At 39.9% G+C, this 21889-nt stretch overlaps 3 protein-coding genes across 6 annotated transcripts; 2 read left to right on the top strand and 1 right to left on the bottom strand.

Moving 5' to 3' along the window:
- Positions 1-16: 16 nt before the first annotated feature.
- cyb561d2 (cytochrome b561 family, member D2) lies at positions 17-1893 on the bottom strand. Of its 2 annotated transcripts, none has more exons than XM_068315790.1 (3): positions 1760-1893; positions 1267-1304; positions 17-808 (listed from the first exon to the last, which is right to left on the bottom strand). In XM_068315790.1, exons 1-3 carry the CDS (start codon positions 1764-1766, stop codon positions 305-307), a joined length of 549 nt encoding a protein of 182 aa, XP_068171891.1. In that variant the 5' UTR covers positions 1767-1893; the 3' UTR covers positions 17-304. The 2 variants fall into 2 exon arrangements, with proteins under 2 accessions (XP_068171891.1, XP_068171890.1); XM_068315789.1 differs by having other exon boundaries at positions 1380-1771.
- A 7740-nt stretch (positions 1894-9633) lies between these two features.
- On the top strand, positions 9634-16457 carry rassf1 (Ras association domain family member 1). 2 transcript variants are annotated; one of them, XM_068315565.1, is made up of 8 exons: positions 9665-9730; positions 11578-11745; positions 12329-12863; positions 13628-13752; positions 15050-15154; positions 15291-15579; positions 15661-15776; positions 15894-16457. In XM_068315565.1, exons 3-8 carry the CDS (start codon positions 12572-12574, stop codon positions 16041-16043), a joined length of 1077 nt encoding a protein of 358 aa, XP_068171666.1. In that variant the 5' UTR covers positions 9665-9730; positions 11578-11745; positions 12329-12571; the 3' UTR covers positions 16044-16457. The 2 variants fall into 2 exon arrangements, with proteins under 2 accessions (XP_068171665.1, XP_068171666.1); XM_068315564.1 differs by lacking the exon at positions 11578-11745 and having other exon boundaries at positions 9634-9730.
- Positions 16458-18294: 1837 nt separating this feature from the next.
- Positions 18295-20671, top strand: tusc2b (tumor suppressor 2, mitochondrial calcium regulator b). 2 transcript variants are annotated; one of them, XR_011035445.1, is made up of 5 exons: positions 18295-18424; positions 19130-19318; positions 19700-19820; positions 19914-20237; positions 20454-20671. XR_011035445.1 is itself a non-coding variant. In XM_068315691.1 (4 exons), the coding sequence occupies exons 2-4, from the start codon at positions 19170-19172 to the stop codon at positions 19977-19979; spliced, it is 336 nt and encodes a 111-aa protein (XP_068171792.1). In that variant the 5' UTR covers positions 18295-18424; positions 19130-19169; the 3' UTR covers positions 19980-20671. The 2 variants fall into 2 exon arrangements, 1 of the variants encoding a protein (XP_068171792.1); XM_068315691.1 differs by having other exon boundaries at positions 19914-20671.
- Positions 20672-21889: the final 1218 nt, after the last annotated feature.

The raw sequence follows: 21889 nt of genomic DNA, 5'->3' as shown, positions 1-21889 counted from the left end.
TTTAATTTAAATCTTTTATTTGTTCAAGCATGTGGCTAAAAAACAGTAAACATAATCAAAAGGCAGGATAAACAACCTGAGGTATAAAAACTAAACAAATTCACATATACAGGAAAGTAGCCAGGCCATCCGGAATGCTGAGGCTGTGAATCAAAAATCGAAATGCTGGACTTTTCCTCAAAGCTTTTTTAATTCAATTTAACCATTTAATAAATTTTTGGTTATTAGAATCTCGGAATAACTGATTCAATGCTGTTTCAAACTTCAAGTTGAGTGTTTTGTTGTGTCAGTACTGTGTCTTCTGTCATGACTGCAACCGTTTTCTAGCCATGTAAGCGCCGGTCACTTGGTTCATCACGACGAGAGCAGTGAGAGCAGGGCACAGTGCTGACAGGTACCAGGCGTATCCACTGACCGAAGCAGTGAACCAGGTTGAGTTTAGGCCAAAGAGTAGGCTTATGCTGCCGAGCAGGTAAGTGACAAGTCCTGATGCTGCGTGGTAGCGTTTGAGCTTGGCGAGGGACCAACCTTTGACCAACGAGTGGTAAATGAGTGGCACAGCTGCCAAAGACTGCCAAACCACCACAAACACTGTGATCACACCAAGCAGGCCGTGCCACGAAGTAAAATGGGGTTTATCATTCAAGTATTTGTTGTAAATGATGGCTGTCACACCCAGGATGGCACAACATAGGCAGGCTGACTGTAGGATCCAGTGAACTTGACCTTTGGTCTTGTGTGGAAACTTCCTAATGAGAGAGCCTTGAGGTGAAAAAAGCAGTATGGCTTCAGTCATGAAGAAGGAAAACTGGTGAAAAAGGAGAAATCAAATATCTTCATCACTATTGATTGAATAGATGATTGAATTATTTCCTTTTTAAAACTATTTAAAATGACTATTATTTGTCTAATGCCAAATGACCACCCCCTAGTATAACTAACACACTATGAGTTGGCATGAAGATTGAGAATGGGGGAGGAATGACATGAGTATATCACAGCAGGGGTAATATGATTGAGATAGTAGCATTGATATCAATGCTGATGTCAGTAAGACACTTTTCTCCAGTTATTTTTTTTCCAATTTTTGTGTTATTTTTATTCCAGCTCTGTTTGTGTAACTGCATAAATAATCACACCATAACAAGGAATGAAATACAAGATATTATTTTCATACAAGACAAACCATTAATGTATTTTTCAATGAAACAAGTCTTTGAAGTATAGCTAGCAATTATTTCTCTATTGATTAAGTGTTAGACTTACTGATAGTGTCATAAAGAAGGGATGCCAGGAAAACAAACCTAAAAAAGAAAAACATAAATTTAGCAAATGCCATGACAACCAGGGAAGTGACACGTAGATGGCTGAACACTTACTCGACCCCGGTCGGGACAGAACTGTAATAAACACAGTGAAGCCCACGCAGATAAAGTGTGTCAGCACTGTGAAAGCTGTTCTGATGTGACTGTAGACCCACGGCTCGTATTCAGTCTCCTTGTTGTGAACCATGCTGACGCTAAAACACGGTAACCGGCAGCTTACTGACACAACTTGTCACATAAATTGAACTCCCTCTTACAACGTCACAAATCTTTGGCTTACAGCTTGAACGTCAGTGTTAACACTTTGTGCGACTGTTGAACTGAATCAACTAACATATGTACGTTAAAGTGGAAACAGACGATACTAGAACATAACTAAGTTTATGAAACTTGTGCAAAATGCCAAATACGATAGACACAGACAGCTCACTCACAACTCATTTCCTGTATCGGTGTCACGTGGATGCGCCGCTAGTCTTCATGGGAAAATGGACCGGAAACAGATGACGTCCCAAGGCTTTTGTTTTGTACAGGAAAGTAAAAGATAAAACATTTTTTTCTATCTGCATATCTCCCAGGCACTATAACAAGATTTTGCAATCTTTCTTAGGCTAATTTATCCATCAATATCTCAGTCAAGTGACTTCCGGAGTCTGAAGTGTAGCGAGTAAATTAATGTGGCACATTAAAAACAGACAACGGAGTGAGGTACCAACCCGGTGTAAGGTAACTAATGTGTTGTTTTGACCCGGTCAAGAGGTTAGTGTCAAAATACTGAACGAGGGCCGGCCGGTTTGGTGGCCACGCCCCTCAAAAAACCGGAAGTGAGTACCGTTTCATACCGTGGCCCATCTTCAGTTGAGAGTCTTGGTCGCACTCCAACCCTGCGTTGTGACGTCAGACCACGAGCTAGAAAGGAACAAGGCTAAAAAAAATTCAGAATATCAAGAGAAAATTGGAACATGTTTTCAGCGTTTACACTGAGTTAAACCAACAAGTATCTGGTCTGGCCATACATTTAAATTCACTCTTCAAACATGAGATTTGCTGAGTTTTGTCAACAATGCAAATGGGGGCTATGCAAATGTCAGGCAGCAAAATGTCACTTGATAAGCCAATGGTTATACACATCTTTTTAAAACATTACAACTGGTGTCTTGAGTTCATGGAATTTTGTGTGAAAATGTGTTTGTGTGATTTCAGATGCTGTAAAAGAGACACAGCTGTGTTGGGACTGAAGAAGACTTAATCAGACCTACGGTTTGCTGGTTGAACCTCGCAGCTGACAGGGGGAACTCCAGAGGCGTCCTGGTACTTCAGATGAGGACCCACCAGTTCAAAGTTAAAGCAATATTGTCATGTTTGGTTTTCATGTCTTCCTATCATGATTATCAATCATATTCTTTTGTAATTGATTTCCCAGAGACGTGCCAGTAAAATGCTTTGGATACAATTCATGGTTGCGTTACATTTTTCCCATTTACAGTGTTAATAAGGGCAGACAGGTTAAGGGAAGTATTCAAGCTTTTTCAGAACAACGTTGATGTTGGATATTTCTGTTGCTAGCTATGACCAAATGAGCCATTTTGAATAAAGGATCTGGGCCAGATGAGCCGCTTCATGAACGGTCCCGGACCGGGTCAGCCACTTCATGTACGGATTCGGAACGGGTCCGCGCCAGGTCAGCCGCTTCATGAACAGATCCGGATCGACTCCACACCCGATCTAGTTTGGGTCCACGGCCCTTGCCCGCTCCGGGTCCGTCGTGTTGTGCAAGTGGACTCCGTTCCAGGCCCGGTTCACTGATCCTTGGCGGAGCCGGTGGCGGATCCGTGGCAGTTCCGGGGCGGAGTGAAAATGCTAACTGGGTTATATATTTGTGTTCCTGAACCAGTAAGTACACATCATATTTTCATATATCTATGTATCTATGCATACAATTTCCTCCGGGATTATTAAAGTATCTATCTATCTATCTATCTATCTATCTATCTATCTATCTATCTATCTATCTATCTATCTATCTATCTATCTATCTATCTATCTATCTATCTATCTATCTATCTATCTATCAATCCATCTATCCATCCATCCATTCATCCATCCATCCATCCAGTGGCGGGCCGTGCATTTCATACCTAGGCCTTCAGTGATGGTGCAGGTTAGCTCCTTTAGGGATTAGACCCTCGTCTCACTAGAGTTTCTCTTCAAATGTGCGTCTGCATAGCGTCTGCATAGCGTTTGCATAGCGCCGCCTTCTCAGAGTGAGTATCTAATCAGAGGACACGTACATGTCAGGTGAACGTGAAGCCAGCTAGAGCGCCTTAGCATCGCCAACTCGTGATCTGATTGGCTATTGCATCTGTCTATTAACAACTGGTATATGTTACTGTGGCAGGATAGCGCTACGCTCCCCACCGTGAGGGGCAGTGTGGCAGACAATCAACGCTAAACACGGGACATCTGCGGCCCCTGAGAATAACCACCAGCCGCTCCGTCACAACAGGAGGAGCACCACTAGCTGTTAAAAATTACTGAACAATAAATCAAATATAACCCACAAAACTTATCAATAATAATAATTCAACGAAAGAAATAACAAATGAATAAACTCAAGGAATTGAGAAAGAGACTGCCTCTCTAATTAAAACCACTCTCCAGAGGTGATGGCTCAGCATCTATGAGAGGGTCGAGACGCCCTCTCTTGGCTCACGTCGAGAACTTTTGTGAATGCCGTATTATACGGCTTTGACCACCGTTAATGGAGCCTAGTCCAACATGGGCTGAATCAGCGCCAAACTACGGTGAATAAAGTCTCCAGACGAGCCAAACCCCAGAGCAGACACACAGACAAAGGAGAAAGAAGAAGAACGAAGAACCAAAACAGCAGCGAGGCTCACAGCGGCAATGACAGCCGCACATGGAGAGCAGGATCGAGGTGTTGCACGCGGCAGCAGGAAGAAGCCCGCAGCCCAGACTACACCAGCGATGGCCTCAGAAAGCACACCGCATGCACACCGGCCCAAGGGAGACAGCCCAGCTTCCGGTAACACCACACTTTGTTTTGAAACCCAATCGGCTGACCGCGAGATGCTGCCACGCACGGCTGTCGGCTCCCGAAAGGAGGGAGAGGAAGCGGAAAAGGACGGAGAAGGGTCCAACCAGGTCTACTTATAGGTAGCCACTCGCTGATTGTCTGCCACACTGCCCCTCACGGAGGGGAGTGTTACGCTATCCTGCCACATTACCTTTCACTCACAGTGCACGGAGACCTGCATTCTAGATTCTGAAGGTCCTGGGCAGATTTCATTCAACCTGGCAACACAAACTAGCTGAATTCTGATTGGAAAAAACCCTTCTAATATAAAAATAGGACACTTACCCAGTGTTGGCTATATATCATATTATATCCAAATTTATAATTATATATTTATGCATATATTTGAATATATTTATTTAAGGAAAATGCATTAAAATATTATTAACTTTCATCATAAATATTATCATGATCTCTGGTTATGTTAGACCAGCAGAGAAGGCCTTGCTGGCCCTGACCGCCCACCACTGCATCCATCCGTCCATCCATCCATCCATCCATCCATCCATCCATCCATCCATCCATCCATCCATCCATCCATCCATCCATCTATCTACCAACCATATTATATTTATATTATCATTATTCATAATTACAATGACATTTTGTGTGGCTTCTCTCTGATAAAAAAAGGGGAAACAAGTAACAGCAGTGAAAAAATAAAATCAGTACAAGATCAACATAAGAAGTCAGATGCTCGCACCGGAAGTATAATTTCACTGAGTATCATCCACCAGAAATGTGAAACATATAGATGAACACTTTTTTTTTTTTTACATTGAGAAAGTGAATGAACTCAGATTTGGCAAAAAAAATGCATGTGGCTGCATTTCTTAGTTTGAGCCAGGGTGATTAGATGTTTGTTACATCCTGCTTCTGTTACACTCCAGAAAAAGGGGGGATTAAAGTTACCAACGAACGATGCTGTTTTCTTAATCCAGGTGTATATTTTATTAATTTTTCATCCGTCCACACAACGCTCGCCAACTTCTTCGTCCGTCTTTTCTCTCTATTTTTTTTCAGCCCTTTTTTTCACACAAAACCTTGCGAAACTCTCCTGTCTGGTCGCAGACCAAACCAATCCATTTTCATGGCTATATACAGTATCTAGACATTCTTAATCTAAACAGATTTCATTGCATACAAACTGGTTTTCATATTGCAATAAACAAAAACTCCTGAAGTGAATAAACAATCAAAATAACATTGTTTTGTTTTCAAATAACAAATCAAAACTATGAAATAAACAACAATCATCATAACCATGTTCTTACACTGTGAAAAATCCAAAATCAATTAAAGTAATAAACATTTCTATCACGTTCGTTCAGTTATCTCTTGTACACAAATTATGAGCATATCCTCAATTAAACAGTTAAGTATTCCTAATGTACATAAATAAACACATATTTGCATGTATGCTTTACCATTTGTACACCATTTTTTTCCCACCATAACAACATTTCTAAACTCTAATAGATTATTACTATCTGTTTGATTTTTCTTAATCCAATTCCTATCTCTTGTCTTTCTCTTGATCCGATTAGTATCATTTTGCTTTATCTACCCATTTATCCTTTTGCTTTATCTAACTTAGTTTGCCAGATGCTGTTGTGATATTTTTCTTTAGCATCTCTAAACAGTGTTTGACTTATCGATTATCCACTATTACACTCTATTACCTACTCACTATTACACAGTATTACACACTCACTGTTACACACTATTACACTTCAAAGCGGTGATGAATTGTAATTGTCAGCGTTTTTGTGTTCGTCCATTTGTCCTGGCCGTCTGTCTATTAGTTCATCCAACAATGCAGATAGAAAAACGAAACAAAAAAACACATTACTCGGGCAGCAAAGGGGATGAAAATGAGATGATGAAAATTTGACCTTGACCTAGTTTTCTCAAGGTCAAGGTCAAATTTAAACTTTTGTACTCTCAGGAACCGGGTAAGATAGAAAGACAAGGGAGAGGGCCAGTGTAAGACCACAGATCAAAGCTACTGCTTTGATCAATGACAGTAGATCAGAGCACTAGCTCTGATCTTTGACATATGTTAATCGGTCAGGATAAAATTTTGAATTCAAGAGAAAGCAGACCTCAGGATTGTGTTTGCTTTGTCACGAGATGTTGCAGTCTGTGACTGCCTTGGCTCTTGTTTTAGTCTGAAAATACCCATCCCACGTCCAACTCAGGGGACACTCATGGGTCTGCTATTCATCGGTTATTGTCCTCCAATTACACAATAATAAGCTTGTGACACTGTAGGGCCTCTATACATTTGGCTGCAAACACTGCATGAGAAAACAGCATGGTCATTCAAGACATCCCTCTCATTCTCTTTGCCTGTCTGTCCATCCTTGTCTGTTTACTGAAAGTCTAGTTTTTCCAAGAGGTGTCCGAATTACTTAATTTATCAAGATTTTAATTTAGATTATATGATAATGTTACAAAATGTGATTTATTGTTACTGGCCTTTATGTATCTTTCCAATTCTAGATAGCATCATAATGGTAATCCAGGTTTAACACATACAGCATGAATATACATAGACTTCTGTTGAATAAAGCCAAAATAACCAATCAAATATACTTTATTAATCCAGAATGTATGTGTTTCAATCCAGTCCAGTTTAGGCTGATGTGTACAGGGTACTTGTGAAAGTGAACCGCCTCCACATCCACGCCATCAATGGTGACTGGGAGTGGTATTGGTGCCGATCTCTGAAAGTCCATCACAATCTTCTTAGTTTTACATGCATTCAGGAAGCGGTGGTTCCACCAATGCCAAAGTACAAGTCCTCCATGAGGCCTCTGTACACTCTAAAAAATGATTCAAGGACCTAGTAAATGTGACAGTAATATATAATTATGCATGCTCAATAAAAATTCTGAATATCATCATGATGAGTATTTGATTTGACTACATCAAAATTAATTAGTAAAACTCCAACGGGAATATTTGTGTGAAATATACACATGTAAATTAATTTTACTTACTTAAAATAAAGTATTATTTGACTCACAGATTACATGGTTTATATATTTGTAATAATAAGTGTATGTTTCACCAAGCTTTTTGAGAATATATTAACAAATATCAGTTAGTTTTAATGAGTGTAATTATTAAACAAGTCAACTCAATTTTATTAGAGATGTAACTAACAATTTAAAAACATCAAATAAACAGAAGGGAACCGATTCCGCCTTTTTAGGCTTTTGGAGCGCTGGTGACTTACTCTGGCAGTGGCTCAGCAGTACAGCAGATTTCTTGAAGAAAGATCACCCACCCTTCGGTGGTTGAAAATTCTGCTCCCACCAGCACATCCCTTGGAGAGTGAGCTGACAGAGGAAGGTGTCAGCTCACCCCCCCAGCCACTGCTGAGGTGCCCTTGAACAAGGTGCTGTCCCCCCTCATTTTGGGGTGCGACTCCCCCAAATTCAGTTACATTTACTCAATTTGTGTAGGTAATTGAACCAAATCAATTCGTTCAGATGTACTAGAAAATATTACTCAGATTTTACTCATGACTCAGGTTTTGTTTTAACAGATTTGAGAGCTTTCATATCTACTCAATATTTGTAAATGTAAAAATGTTTCACTGATTGAAATAAGTAACATGCAGTATTATTTTTTTGAGTGTACTCCTCTTCCTGGCCACTTGAAGTACCTGTTCGTGCCAGCAAACTGCAGAGGGCCCAGTATGGGGAAGACCTGCTGTTTCAGAATCGGAAACGCCTGATGCTCTATCATTTGCGATGTGGAAGCCACTGGTCGGTAGTTATTGAACTCCTTGACATATTTTTTCTTTGGTAAATGAACCAGGAACAATGTTTTCCACAGGTCCTGCATCTTACCCACTCACAGACTCTGCTCATTCATTTTATCAGCAAAGGCTTTCAACATTGAATGTATTGTCAACTATTTTGGCTGTTATCTATCACTAAAGATTATTCTGTGAATTTAAAACTGTTCTTTTATTTCAGCTCTAAGAATTACTGTTGCTACATCTTCAAATCTATAGATGTGGACTCTGCCACTGTGCTTTCCTTTGTGAAATAAATGAGAACGTGATGACTGCCCATATTTCCATCATGAATGCTGCATCAAGAGGAATGATAGAGAAACCAAGACCCATTCAACTTACTTCCATATTTTAGCCTGGAGCCTATTTCCTCCGGGATTAATAAAGTATCTATCTATCTATCTATCTATCTATCTATCTATCTATCTATCTATCTATCTATCTATCTATCTATCTATCTATCTATCTATCTATCTATCTATCTATCTATCTATCTATCTATCTATCTATCTATCTATCTATCTATCTATCTATTTCCCCATTGAGTTATGTTCATGTGGCCCATAATGAATTATAAAACTCCTTCATTCAAAAGTGATATATAATACCTAATATTTGAGACAAATGCCTCTGTTTCTTATTAATCAGTGATAATCATCTAATCCAATGACTATCTCAATTTTTTTAGTGAAAATATGAGTTCCTCTCCAGACTCTTCAGTGTTACGTATTTTGTTACCAGTCAATTATAATCAATTTTATCAAGGTTGGAAGCGATTCTCTCTGTGATCTACACCCAAAATATCATTGTCCATCAGGGAACTGTGTCTACGGCCAACAGAAGCATAAAATACATCATGAAAATACAATAATCCATTCAGTATATAATATAAATATGCAAAACATTGATTTACCACTCGTAACAACAAGATGTCACTTTCTCCTGGTACTTACTAAAATTAGTTATATTTTAAAAGTTGTATTAAGCATTAAACAGTGCATCACTAAGCCAACAGTTGCTATGTTATGAAAAGGCTGGTGTCCTGGTGTTCAATTATAAATATTTGTAATGAATTAATAATTATTACGGACTGTAAAATCTACTGTTATCAGTTTTACCAAAAGCATTCAATACTGACGTATTATTGTTGATCCATCCATTAATTTCTCACAAAGTGGCAATCCAAATGTTTTTTCTTTCTTTCTTCAAATAAACAGATTTCCAAAATGCGCAGGATCTATACTAATTAAAAAAGTTACTTAGAATTTAGGAATTAAATAGGTTAATTCAATAAAGGGTACAATACCAGCCTTATTTCACAGCACACATACAGCAGCACGTTTCTGATGAGTGAGCGATGAGATTCTTCATGGAATGTACGCACACACCAGATTAAATGGTAATCCCAAACTCACAATGTGCATGCGCAAACTGCTCCGTGGAGCGAGGGACGTTCCGGTGTTAACGACAAATTGCGTTCTGTGTTAATCTCCTTCGGTAAGTGTCATTGTTGAAGTGAACGAGGTAAGATTTTCGTTGGGAGGTTTTCTGGTAGTTCGTCCACGGACTGGTTTCGTTTTGTCACGGAGTTTGTCGTCCCGTCCCCGACAGGATTAACCGGACGGTCCTGATTCAGATTGAGTTGCATTTTGCAGCAAATTGTGTAGAATCCCCCCCCCCCCTAACTCTGTACTTTTACATTTAAACCATTTACTGAATGTTTATTTGACACGTATAAAGTATGCCTGGATGCTCCCGGTTACAATGTGCTGTGTTGATCATCGCTCCGCGCAGTGACCCAGTTGGCAGGAAGAGCCCCGGGTTGTTCATATTCTCCTCACAATCAGCTCCACGGACACACTAATGGAACTAAATCTCCAGAACACCTGTTTACATTTATTCGAAGTGATGATGATTCTCTCGAATTTGCTTCCATCGTCCTACAAACACAACATTATTGCGTTTGCGCTTCATCCTAGTGAAGAATGTTGGGGTGCAGTTCAGCATGAAATACGAACAGAAAGTGTTTTTGGAGGTGATCAGACCTGTGTGCACAAACATGTTTCATAAAGCAGTCAACCTCACCATATCCTCACTTGTAAACCATGCGAAGACATTCACAAATGTTCAAAAGCAAGTACTTTTCATTTCACTTCTTTTTGGATTATTTCCCTTGATCTAACTTGTTGGGGAAAAAAGTCTGCTGTCATTCAGAAAGAGTGTTGGTAGAAAAATCAGTGCAGTTTGAGTATAACTATCATACTGTATTAATGTCATATTCTGTTTTCGCTCTTAAATGAAGTATATGCTAAGGAAGAGCAGTGTTCAGATTTTGTGTGTGCGTATCTACATTATGTTGTAGAGTGTCCAGCGGTTTTGAAAGAAAGATTGTATGTTTATGTCATGTCTGTGGCTGTCATGACAGTGGGAGAAGTGTTCAGAATCCTCTGACCCACCCACAAGGCAGACTTCAACTGCATTAATATAAGTTCTCACTAATTTGTTAAAATCTCACAATCATTTATATGTAAGCAGCACTTTTAGGTTGTGTTGGAGCTCATTTTATTAACAGCATATACTACAACTAATTTGATTTAAAGTAATATAAATGATCAAAAATCACCGTAGTTTTATGATAAGCACCTAAGGATATGTACAACATGTTTCCCCTTAAAATGTATTCGGGAGGAACAATTATACAGCCTAAAATGGAAAGAGTTGACTGCAGAAAACAAAAACAAGAACCAACATCCTGCTAAGGGTAGTTCAGGGGTACCCTGAAAGTAGTACCTGAAAAGGGCATAGCTTTGACCTTTCAGGGTAGGTCAAAGCTATGCACTAGTTTTCACCATAGTTTAAAGCTAGTGCATAAGTAGGTCAAAGCACTAGCTTAGATCTACGGTCTTACTGGCCTTGTACCTTGTCTTTCTATCTGATCCGGTTCCTGAGTGTACAAAAGTGGAAATTTGGGGTGGGTGGGGGGGTGGAGAGGGGCCACTTTGTTGCTGTGGAGGGTGGAAGGAGGCCATGGGACAGGGGTGAGGCTGGTGAGCTGCTGCTGAGGTCGTGAGGGTGGAGGGTGATAGGGGGTGCTGCGGGGGGTTCTGGTTGAACCTATTGAAGAAGTCGTTCAGGTCGTTGGCTCTCTGCATCCCTCCCACCTCCGTTCTGGTCCTGCTTTTGTGCCCAGTGATTTTTTCTCACACCTTCCCAGACGTCCCTCATGCTGTTGGTGCTTAGCTGCTGCTCCATCTTCCTCCTGTAAGAGTCTTTGCCCTCCTTTATGCAGCGTCTGACCTCTCTCTGTGCTTCTCTCATCTCCTCTTTATCCTTCGTCCTGAAAGCCTTCTTTTTCCTGTTGAGGACATCCTTGACGTCCTGTGTTATCCACGGCTTGTTATTTGAATAGCACCGAACTGTCTTGGTGGGGGCGACTACATCTACACAGAAGTTGATATAGTCCGTGAGACAGTGGATCATCCCATCGATGTCCTCGCCATGTCCACCCAGCAGTACGTCCCAGTCCATGGTGTTGTCTGTATGTTGGTGGACATACGAACGAATGAACAAACGGACAAACACTGACAATTACAAGATGTCCCCGCTTTGAAGTGGGATATAAAACAGCAAAAAAATGGTTGTGTATACCGGTTGCCAAGTAACGACATTTCGTTGCAACATTCACTGTTCTGAGTTTCTGCAATGACAATAAAAAGAAGTCTAAGTCTAAAAATGGCAGCATTAATGCATACATGATATTATTTACAGTTATGTGAAGACATGAAGATATTTTTCTGTTTGCACTGTCTCGTCACCATTTTTTAAATAATATTACTTGTTTAAATGTGTCATGTAAAATTTACAGCCATCAGTACAAGTTGTCCTGGGATTGTATAGGATTATGCTCATCGTTTTGACCCACATTTATAATAATCTTGTGAATTGCGGCATCAGATAACAAATGATAATCTTTTATCTTTCCAGCTGTGAAAACCAATACTGTAGCAGAAATAGTGATTTTATGATCATGAATTTATTGCTTGAATTGCAGCTTTTTAAGCAATACTAATTTGTTTTTGTTGAACTCTCTTGCAGCTCCTAAATCCTAGCGGCCAGCTGTCTTCCACACACAGACACACACCAATCTGGATTTGAACAACTCAAAAACTGATGGTGTGGGGGTTTTTTTTTTTGTCCAACCACTGTTTCATCAGACAAGGATGTGAGAGCTGTGAGAATATGAAGTTGCTCATGGTAAAGTTGTCCCCTCTCAGTGGTGGATGTACATCCAAACCAGCTAGTGGGCACTGACATGTCAGCATCTCCATTAAGAACAGGATGTCAAAATGTGAGTTAATTGAGTTGAAGGACCTCAGTGTAAATGATACCATCGAGCTGGCTGCTCAGGTGGCACACACACACATGCCACCTGCAAGCCCAGGGCAGCCGAGCCAGCTCCGCGTGGTTCGTATGGTCGGAGGTAATGTCAGCATCGAGGCGCCGCAGCGTCGGACTGGAGAGGCTGGAACAGGTCATGACCTCCGACCTTTGAGTCACACCCATCTCACCTGGTGTGACCTGTGTGGGGAATTCATCTGGGGTCTGTACAAGCAAAGTTTACGCTGTGCCAGTGAGTACCTTCTGCATGTGAATATGTGTGATATCTAATATTCCAAAATTTAAACTGTGCAAAAGAGAATTGAAAGAGGTCATGTGATCACCCACACTATTTTTTGTTTGATTGTTATTTACAGACTGTCATAAATCTGTCAACTGATAATCAAAATGAAAATGTACAGACACTAATTGTGTCCTACCAACACCACTGGCAGAACTGGGCTCCTAACTAAAATTTAGAGAAATTCTAGCTATTTAATCTCTTTAGGAAATAGTTTGTTCCAGGAATATCTTAAATCAGCTCTGTTACTTCGTGTTGTTTATTCAGGTCTCAGAGCCATCATGTAGACTACACTTTCAAGACTGACTAGGATGCAGGATGCCCATGTTATTTTTCCTTTCCTGAGGAATTTTATCACAGACTTTGTCCTAATCTGTAGGAAGGTCTGGAAAGATTCATGTTGGCACAGAAAAATCCTGGGCACAGAAAAAACTTTTGCTTATTGCTTATCTTTAGTATTTGAACTCAACATTACTTTAACTCTACTCGTTAAATGTAGAATACTAATTTCACTATGTAACAACAACAACATTTTGTAGCTCACATTACACATGGAGCCTTGTGTTTTTAGGAGACGGTATATCAGAACAGTTAACTGAACCAATTCAAACCAATGGGCTCCATGTGATCACTCACCACACCCTAACTGACAATGCCAAATGTGTTCCGTCTAATGAGGAACATGCTTCTTTCGTCTCTCTTTCTCCTTCTGTCAGACTGCAGTTATACTTGTCACTATCGCTGCCAACCGTTCATCCAGCTGGACTGCAGCGCAGATGGTAGTGTGTTTATAGACCAGAATGAGTTTCCTATCCACTCCATTGAGCAGGACACAAATGTGGTGAGAACCAAAGCTTCAGTCACATAACATGCAGAAGGAAACAGAGAGCAGCCTTTATTTTACTGTTATTTTTTTTTAAAAATAGTCAAGGACTGGAACTAAAGGCATATAATGTAAACCAGACTGAACCAGTAATGTTTCATATGTCCTTCGGTAGCTGGTTTTACTACCTGAATACATCTGTACAGGAAGTCCTGTAGGATAGAGCTTAGGGCAGGCGATAATTTAACAACTGGCTTTATTTCAGAACCACAAAGAATCTGCCAATAGAAGCACAAATTTCAGGGACTGCTTTGCAGTTTTTTCATCTTAGAGTAATGAAAATATCTCACCAACATAATGACAGTATGTGTCATTAGGAAGAAGGGTAAACCTGTCTTTGTTGCACCTTTCATTTTTGTCTTTGTTTGCTCTCATTCAACCAACCTAAAGTTAACCAAGTACTTTATGTTTGAGTAACACATCACTGAAGCACATGTCACTATCTTGAAATGAAGGCAACTAAGACAAAGAATACTTTCACATACAGTAGGTTTTATGATTGTAATTCTCTCTCCCTTCACTTTTCTGGTCATAGCCACAGTTATTGGTCATATAAACCAAACTTTAAGACTTGGTTGACTGAAAGTTTACCATTTTTAATTGATTAGTTGTTTTGTTGATTATTTATTCAAGATTTTCTAAGCCCCAGGCTATATAGATGCATTGTGTGAAAGCAGCTGAATAGTGAATTATTCAAAAATGAAGCTATAGGTGGAATTGTGATGATGATTTATGTATTATGAAAAACTTAAAATGTTTTTTTAAATATGTGCCAACACATCAACAGTGGCTTAGTAAACAATAACTAGGATAATTGGAGCTGATCCCTCTGGAGATATTCTGTCCTCCAGTCATCTTTGTGAGATTCTCTTGCAGGGTGATGTTCACAAAACACTTGAAACACAGAAATGATGCTCAGATAATGGGAGAGTGGAACAAGTGAAAATTTTGGGCAGTCAGAATGGCAGTGGTGGTTCAGTGCTGGAACGATATTTTACTACATACAGTATGAATTTTTTACTTTCACAAAAGCAAAAGATTGGCAACATAATTCATCAGTCCTGAAGGCGTCAAGTGTATTTTTACACCTTTTGGTTCATAACATTTAATCACATGTTTGTTTTATAATTACAGAAAGCTTGAAATGATCATGCTTTATTTACGTATACGTGTTCTGTCCCATTTACTTTTAATCTTGAAATTTGATCATATTCGGCCGTTTCCTGCAAATTTACCTGCTCTTTTATTTTGTCAGGATGAACAGGTTGATTGGTACAAACAGGAGATGACCGTTAGTGAAGTTCAACACAAGGTCATGGAATATAACGCACAAACTGACAGCAATCTCTGCATGGTCATTGTGAGTAACAAATAAATTGATAAAAATAAGTATTTCAATTATTTTTTAAGTTTATGAATGGATATTTTTCAGATTTTCAGATATTGTGTGAAACAGTTTCTTACATTCTTACAATTTAAATCTGTCTGTCTTGCAGAATAAAGATGGGTCCTACACTGGTTTCATCAAAGTCCATTTCCAGTTAGTGCGTCCCATCTCCCTCCCTACCCCCCAGAGCCTGGGCCCCACACAGGTGGAAGATCAGATGGGCAGACGGATGAGACGGCGGACATCTTTCTACCTTCCCAAAGATACTGTCAAGCATCTCCACATAAGCTCCCACACTTGTGTGCAAGAAGTGATTGAGGCATTGCTCAACAAGTTCACTGTGGTGGATAACCCAGCTAAGTTCGCCCTGTTTGAACGCAGTGAGAGACATGGTCAAGGTAGGCTCTTCCAGGTTGCCTGCGTTGAAAGAAAATCGGGTATAGATTTAAATTCTCAAAGTTGAATTTTATTTCTTTTAGTGTGCATGCGAAAACTGTCCATTGATGAGCGTCCCCTCTTCCTGCGCTTATGTGCTGGCCCCAGTGAAAAAACCTGGAGCCTGTTTTTAAAAGAGAATGAGACAGGAGACGTAAATGTAAGTTTTCATTTGTCTTGGATGATTCACTTCAAGTGACACATATTTGAACATAAACTGAAAAAATCTAATATATTCTCAGTATATCTTTTAATTTGAAATCTCTCTTTCCTACAGTGGGATGCATTTAGTTTCCCTGAGCTGTGCAACTTTCTGCGAATCCTCAAGCGTGAAGAAGAAGCGCATGTGCGGCAGATCATGAAGCGCTATGCTTCTGCTAGGGACTTGATGAAGCAGGCCATGGCAAAGATTAATACTCCTGTTTGAGGTTGTTTTCTTGAAATAAATTTCATTTTAAATCATGAAGAACATTCCGTCACTTTGAAGAATCACTGATCGCAATGTAAAAGGGAACGAATGAGTTTAATGAAATGTTGTTTATGAAACTGGAATGCTGCTGTTACAATTAATTTGAACAACTTAACAGCTTTGGCTCTGCTAATATTCTACAAATAGAGACAGTGATTGAGGAAAAGATATGTTGTCTTGCAATGGATTTGGATACAACTCTTGGGGAATAGCATGCTGCTGAGGAGGATTATTTATAGTGGTATTAAAAACTACTTTATTGTTTTTGGTCATCTGTCATGTAATATTTAGATTTATGTAAAATTTATGAAGTCTTTTTGAAAGAGAAGCACTTTAATAAATCTTTGAAATGGATTTGGGAAAATTAAAATGTGCAACAGTGTAATCCATTCAAATTATCTAATAAACTGAAGATGATAAAACATTTGATGTTATTATCATTTTTTGTTCCACAGACAGTTATAAGTTTGACAGGCTTTTGTTTGACCTGCAATATTGTTTATATAGAAAAGTCAAAATGCATATATAATAGTGCTGTTATATAATAGTCTTAGGACGGAGTTAAGACAGGCTCTGGGTGGTCAGGAGGTGCTCCCAGATGACTGGACAACCAAAGCTAATGTGATCAGGGAGACAGGTAGGAAGGAAAGTAGATAAGGAGACTTGGTGGTGGAATGAGGAGGTACAGGAGTGTATACAGAGAAAGAGGTTAGCCAAGAGGAAGTGGGACACTGAGAGGACTGAGGAGAGTAGACAGGAGTACAGGGAGATGCAGCGTAAGGTGAAGGTAGAGGTAGCAAAGGCCAAACAAGGGGCTTATGATGACTTGTATGCTAGGTTGGACAGTAAGGAGGGAGAGACTGATCTATACCGGTTAGCAAGACAGAGAGACAGAGATGGGAAGGACGTGCAGCGGGTTAGGGTGATTAAGGATAGGGATGGAAGTCTATTGACAGGTGCCAGTAGTGTGATGGAAAGATGGAAAGAGTACTTTGAAGAGTTATTGAACGTGGAAAATGAGAGAGAACAAAGACTAGAAGAGGTGACTGTTGTGGACCAGGATGTAACAAAGATTAACTAGGATGAAGTGAGGAGGGCATTGAAGAGGATGAAAAGTGGAAAAGCAGTCGGTCCTGATGGTACACCTGTAGAGGTTTGGAAGTGTCTAGGAGAGGTGGCAGTAGAGTTTCTGACTGGGTTGTTCAACAGGATCTTAGATAGTGAGAAGATGCCTGAGGAATGGAGGAGAAGTGTGCTGGTGCCCATTTTTAAGAACAAGGGAGACATGCAGAGTTGTGGCAACTACAGAGGAATAAAGCTGATGCGCCATACAATGAAGTAATGGGAAAGAGTAGTGGAAGCTAGACTAGATAGATACTTTATTAATCCCGGAGGAAATTGATTAAGGGCGGAAGTGAGCATTTGTGAGCAGCAGTATGGTTTCATGCCAAAAAAGAGTACTACAGATGCAGTATTTGCTTTGAGGATGTTGACAGAGAAGTACAGAGAAGGCCAGAGGGAGCTTCACTGTGTTTTTGTAGATCTGGAGAAAGCTTATGACAGGGTTCCCAGAGAGGAAATGTGGTATTGTATGAGGAAGTCTGGAGTGGCAAAGAAGTATGTTAGAGCGGTGCAGAACATGTATGAGGACTGTAAGACAGTGGTGAGGTGTGCTGTAGGTGTGACAGAGGAGTTCAAGGTGGAGGTGGGACTGCATTAGGAATCAGCTCTGAGCCTCTTCTTGTTCGCTATGGTGATGGACAGGCTGACAGACGAGGTTAGACAGGAATCTCCATGGACTATGATGTTTGCAGATGACATTGTGATCTGCAGTGAGAGCATTGAAAGGTGGGGGGAAAGCTAGAGAGGTGGAGATTTGTCCTAGAAAGGAGAGGAATGAAAGTTAGCTGCAGTAAGACAGAGTACACGTGTGTAAAATGGAAGTAGAACTACTTTATAAGAAGTACATTACACTTCATTTATGGATATATCAAATTTTTTGAACATATTTACAGTACATTTGCTGTAGTGTGCAATACTGGTGGCAGAAGAATCTGCAACACTACTCATAGAATTAAATCTTGTGCATTTGGATCCTGGCAGGCGTTGCCGTTCCAATGGATTTAAAGTTGTTCTTTCCACTCCTGTCCGCACGGTGGCGGTAGCTCAGTATCACTCCTCAACAGCTGCCTGATAAAAGCCTGAGAAGAATCCAGTCAGTTAGCATGAACCGGTAGCGGTCCAGTGTCTTTCACAGGGTTTGCTTGTTCCATATAGCGACCAAGAAAAATTCATCAAGTAACATTTCATTTCTACGAACACACAAAACGACACTTTAGGTAAGATATCAACCTTTGAAGTTTAATGACAATCATTAATTTGCTAGCGTTGGCCTTTGGAAGGGTTAGTTATGTTACACGTAATTTTGTACCACAGCTAAAAACATGTTGACCTGGCTAATGCTAATAGCAGAGTGCTAGCTGCCTACTGCTGAATGTAATGCTAACAGTCACGGCCAGACAGGAAAGCAGGGATCATTTCTCAATAGTTTGGGATATTATCAAAAAATTTAGCACGGTAGATTATCACTTACCCGGTAGACCTAATGTTACCGAGCCCTCCAGAGTTTAAACTGAGCTAATGTGTTATTTATTTTTTAAATGTCCAAATATTAATATTGTATTCAAAGCGGATTATTCATAAATTGCAAGAGATGGACGACTTGAGTTGGCCTTCTCTGAATATATAACACCATCTGTCATGGAGCTGTTCTGCTATTTTCTACATTTAAATATTCTTGGAGGACAGTTGTCTGGGAATCTCCATCCTGTGTCCTTGTTTTTATTGTTTGTTTGTTTTTTTGTGTTGTTGGTTTTTTTTTTGGGGGGGGGGTTGTGAGTTGTGCTTTTGAAAAATATTATTCGACCTTCCTACAAATGAATGCTTGCTACGTCCATCTTAAACCGAATTCGTTTTTATTGCTGTTTTTTGGATTGTATTTTCTGAAAGATTTGCCTTTTTCATGCGTTACTTTTCCCTTGTAGCACTCCTGTGACCCAGGAAAATAATGTGCTGCGGCTGAAGATGGGTGGCAGCGGCTCCAAGTCCAGAGGATTTTGGCCTTTTTCTGGTTCAGGTAGCACAGATGATCCAACCAAAGATGGAGTTGAGCCGACCCTGGCAAGAGGTCGAAGCTACCCTACTGCAACACCTTTCGTGTTTACTCGACGAAGGTAAATATGGGCAGATACTTTGGTCAGTCAATGGTATCCTTCTGCTCTATAGTCATTGTTCATGTCATTATGTGACCCAACCTGGTGTAAGCAAAGTGGTTTTTTTCACTGCATCTTAGCTGATGTGATCTTAGCTTCTCTCATATAAACAACTTCTGTACAGAGCAATCCTTTCCCTTTGTCATCATGTATCTACTCTAATTTGAATTTTATGCCATTAAACTTAGTATGTGCATATATCGATATTCATTTAACATTTTGTTATGCAGTATTTGTATTTCTCATAATAATAATGCAAAGTCACATCTCAATTATGTGGAAAAAACCTGTAATATCATCAACCACTGATGGTTTGTACCTGTAAATGTTTTTCTTTTGCAGTTCTTTGTACTTCGATGAAGATGGCGACTTGGCCCATGAATTTTATGAAGAGACAATTGTGACTAAAAATGGTCGAAAAAAAGCAAAGCTGAAGAGGATTCATAAAAACCTAACGCCTCAGGCAAGGACATTAGAATTCCCATGCCATAGCTTTGCCCAACAACACTTATCTAAATATGCATCTTAATAGTTGTATTCACTTATTTCTTTTCAGGGAATTATAAAGCTGGACCACCCCTGCATCCATGTAGATTTCCCAGTTGTTCTTTGTGAAGCCTGATGACATTTGAGGAGCGTCTCTGACAGTGAAAAGTGTCAACAACGTCCTGTGTTTTAAAATAAGATGATCTCTTGACACATTGATGAAGCCCAAATGTGGACATTTGGCTTCAAATGTCCACATTTGCACTCAGCCTCTGCATGTCATCAGTTTTTTGGCTTGTGTGCAGTTACACACCAAATGGGTCAGCAGTGGAGACCTAGACAGGTGCCAAGTTGGTCAGACCTCCTGGGTTAACGTATCATCGTTTGTATGCATGTAAGTGTGACTTTGTGTGCAGACACACAATGAAATATAACGGAGTCATGAATTCTTTGCTGCGGGTCGTTTGCTGGCATTCTTGTTGAATGTTGGGGACTCCGAGGATGTGATCAGCTCTTCCCTTTTTCAGTCATGTCTGGAGCAGCAGATTTTAAGTGCACATTTTATTTTGATTTGATGCCATCCTGAGTTGCTTTGTTGTGCATGGAACAGGAGCTGCCCTTGAGCCTAGGGAGGAGACAATCAGTGGCCCACAAAATCACAAGTGGACTTTTTTGATGTTGGATGGACTGGCTTCAATGAGCCACACACGAACACAGCAGTGAGTCTAGTGAGAGATGCTGTTGTTTCCTTTGCTGCTTTGGCATACAACATTTCACTTGTAATTTATTATAACTGTTTCTTTTTTAATTACAAATTGATAAGATGAACTGTGTCATTGTCCTTTTTTATTTATGCATCAAATTATTGTAATGGGAATCATAATGGAGGGCAAATAATCGATGGACATGCTGCATTTGGCAATCATTGTTAAAACGGCGAAAATAGATATTATATGCAGGTAAAGGGTGTAGAAACCAGAAGCCTCTTAACACATCAGAAAATTCAGTAAATATTTGTTATGCCTCATTACTAATGAATAATACACTGCCCGGCCCAAAAAAAAAGTCACTGTTTGGGTTTCAATAAGCAAATTGCAGGGTTGTGATCAGGGCTTGCTTCGGTTGGTCAAGTCTAGTCTCAGCAATGTTATTCAGCAAAAAAATTAAGTCATCTGAGTATCTGAATGTACTGAATGACCAGGCTATCCCATAAATGGATTTTTTCTCCCGGATGACACAATCATATTCCAGGACAACAATGCCAAAATTTATCGGACTCTAATTGTGAAAGAGTGGTCCAGGGAGCGTGAGGAATCATTTTGACACATCAATTGGCCCCCACAGTCCTGAGCTTAACCCAATTCAAAGTCTATGGGATGTGCTGGAGAAGACCTTGCAGAGTGGTTTGACTCCTATCGTCAATACAAGAACTCGGCCAAAAATTGATGCAATTCTGGACAGAAATAAATGCTGTGATGTTGTACGAGGTTGTCGAAACAATGCCGCGGCAAATGCGCGCCGCAATCAAAGCTACAGGCAGTCCCATGAAATATTAGAGTGACTTTTTTTTTCGGTCGGGCAGTGTATCTCCCAATTCTTTGAATGGAAAAACTGCACCCAGCATTTTCAGATATCATTAATTCTTTGAGGAATCAACAAAAGTTTTGACTTCCGTGTTGAATGTGGATTTATTAATTTTTTAACCTGATAAAAACCTTCATGGATGGAAGGATTCCATTTGAATGTTTCCAAAACTCCACCTCCTAAGCTAAAAAAGAGACAACTCCTGTCTTATATCACACCGTTACACACTACATATGGAGCCCTCCAAATACATATCTGAATATCAATACAATTGAGCATCATGGTGAAGCATGAGATGTTCATGAATGGTTGTAGCCTATCTTGATTGGCATTTATTTTTCATAATAGTGCAAATTTTTTTTAGAAAAAACACTATCCATTTCTCACTCCCAGCAGTACAGTGGTTAGCACTATCACTCCACAGTAAAAGAATCTCCATGCAAATGTGAACTGGTAACTCTT

The sequence above is a fragment of the Antennarius striatus genome, chromosome 5 (assembly GCF_040054535.1).
Source record: "Antennarius striatus isolate MH-2024 chromosome 5, ASM4005453v1, whole genome shotgun sequence".
NCBI classification, from domain to species: Eukaryota; Metazoa; Chordata; class Actinopteri; order Lophiiformes; family Antennariidae; genus Antennarius; species Antennarius striatus.
Note: the sequence above shows the minus strand (reverse complement) of the source record. Positions and strands in the feature narration are given on the sequence as shown.

Bases quoted from the DNA above. Each gene is read 5' to 3' on its own strand.
- tusc2b (XM_068315691.1), top strand. From the start codon at position 19,170: ATGGGTGGCAGCGGCTCCAAGTCCAGAGGATTTTGGCCTTTTTCTGGT. The intron at 19,319-19,699 runs GTAAATATGGGC...TTTCTTTTGCAG, and splicing joins TTCGTGTTTACTCGACGAAG to TTCTTTGTACTTCGATGAAG. The intron at 19,821-19,913 runs GCAAGGACATTA...ATTTCTTTTCAG, and splicing joins ATAAAAACCTAACGCCTCAG to GGAATTATAAAGCTGGACCA.
- cyb561d2 (XM_068315789.1), bottom strand. From the start codon at position 1,512: ATGGTTCACAACAAGGAGACTGAATACGAGCCGTGGGTCTACAGTCAC. The intron at 1,305-1,379 runs GTAAGTGTTCAG...TTTCTTTTTTAG, and splicing joins TCTGTCCCGACCGGGGTCGA to GTTTGTTTTCCTGGCATCCC. The intron at 809-1,266 runs GTAAGTCTAACA...CTTTTTCACCAG, and splicing joins CCTTCTTTATGACACTATCA to TTTTCCTTCTTCATGACTGA.
- rassf1 (XM_068315564.1), top strand. From the start codon at position 12,572: ATGTCAAAATGTGAGTTAATTGAGTTGAAGGACCTCAGTGTAAATGAT. The intron at 15,580-15,660 runs GTAGGCTCTTCC...TATTTCTTTTAG, and splicing joins CAGTGAGAGACATGGTCAAG to TGTGCATGCGAAAACTGTCC. The intron at 15,777-15,893 runs GTAAGTTTTCAT...TCTTTCCTACAG, and splicing joins ATGAGACAGGAGACGTAAAT to TGGGATGCATTTAGTTTCCC.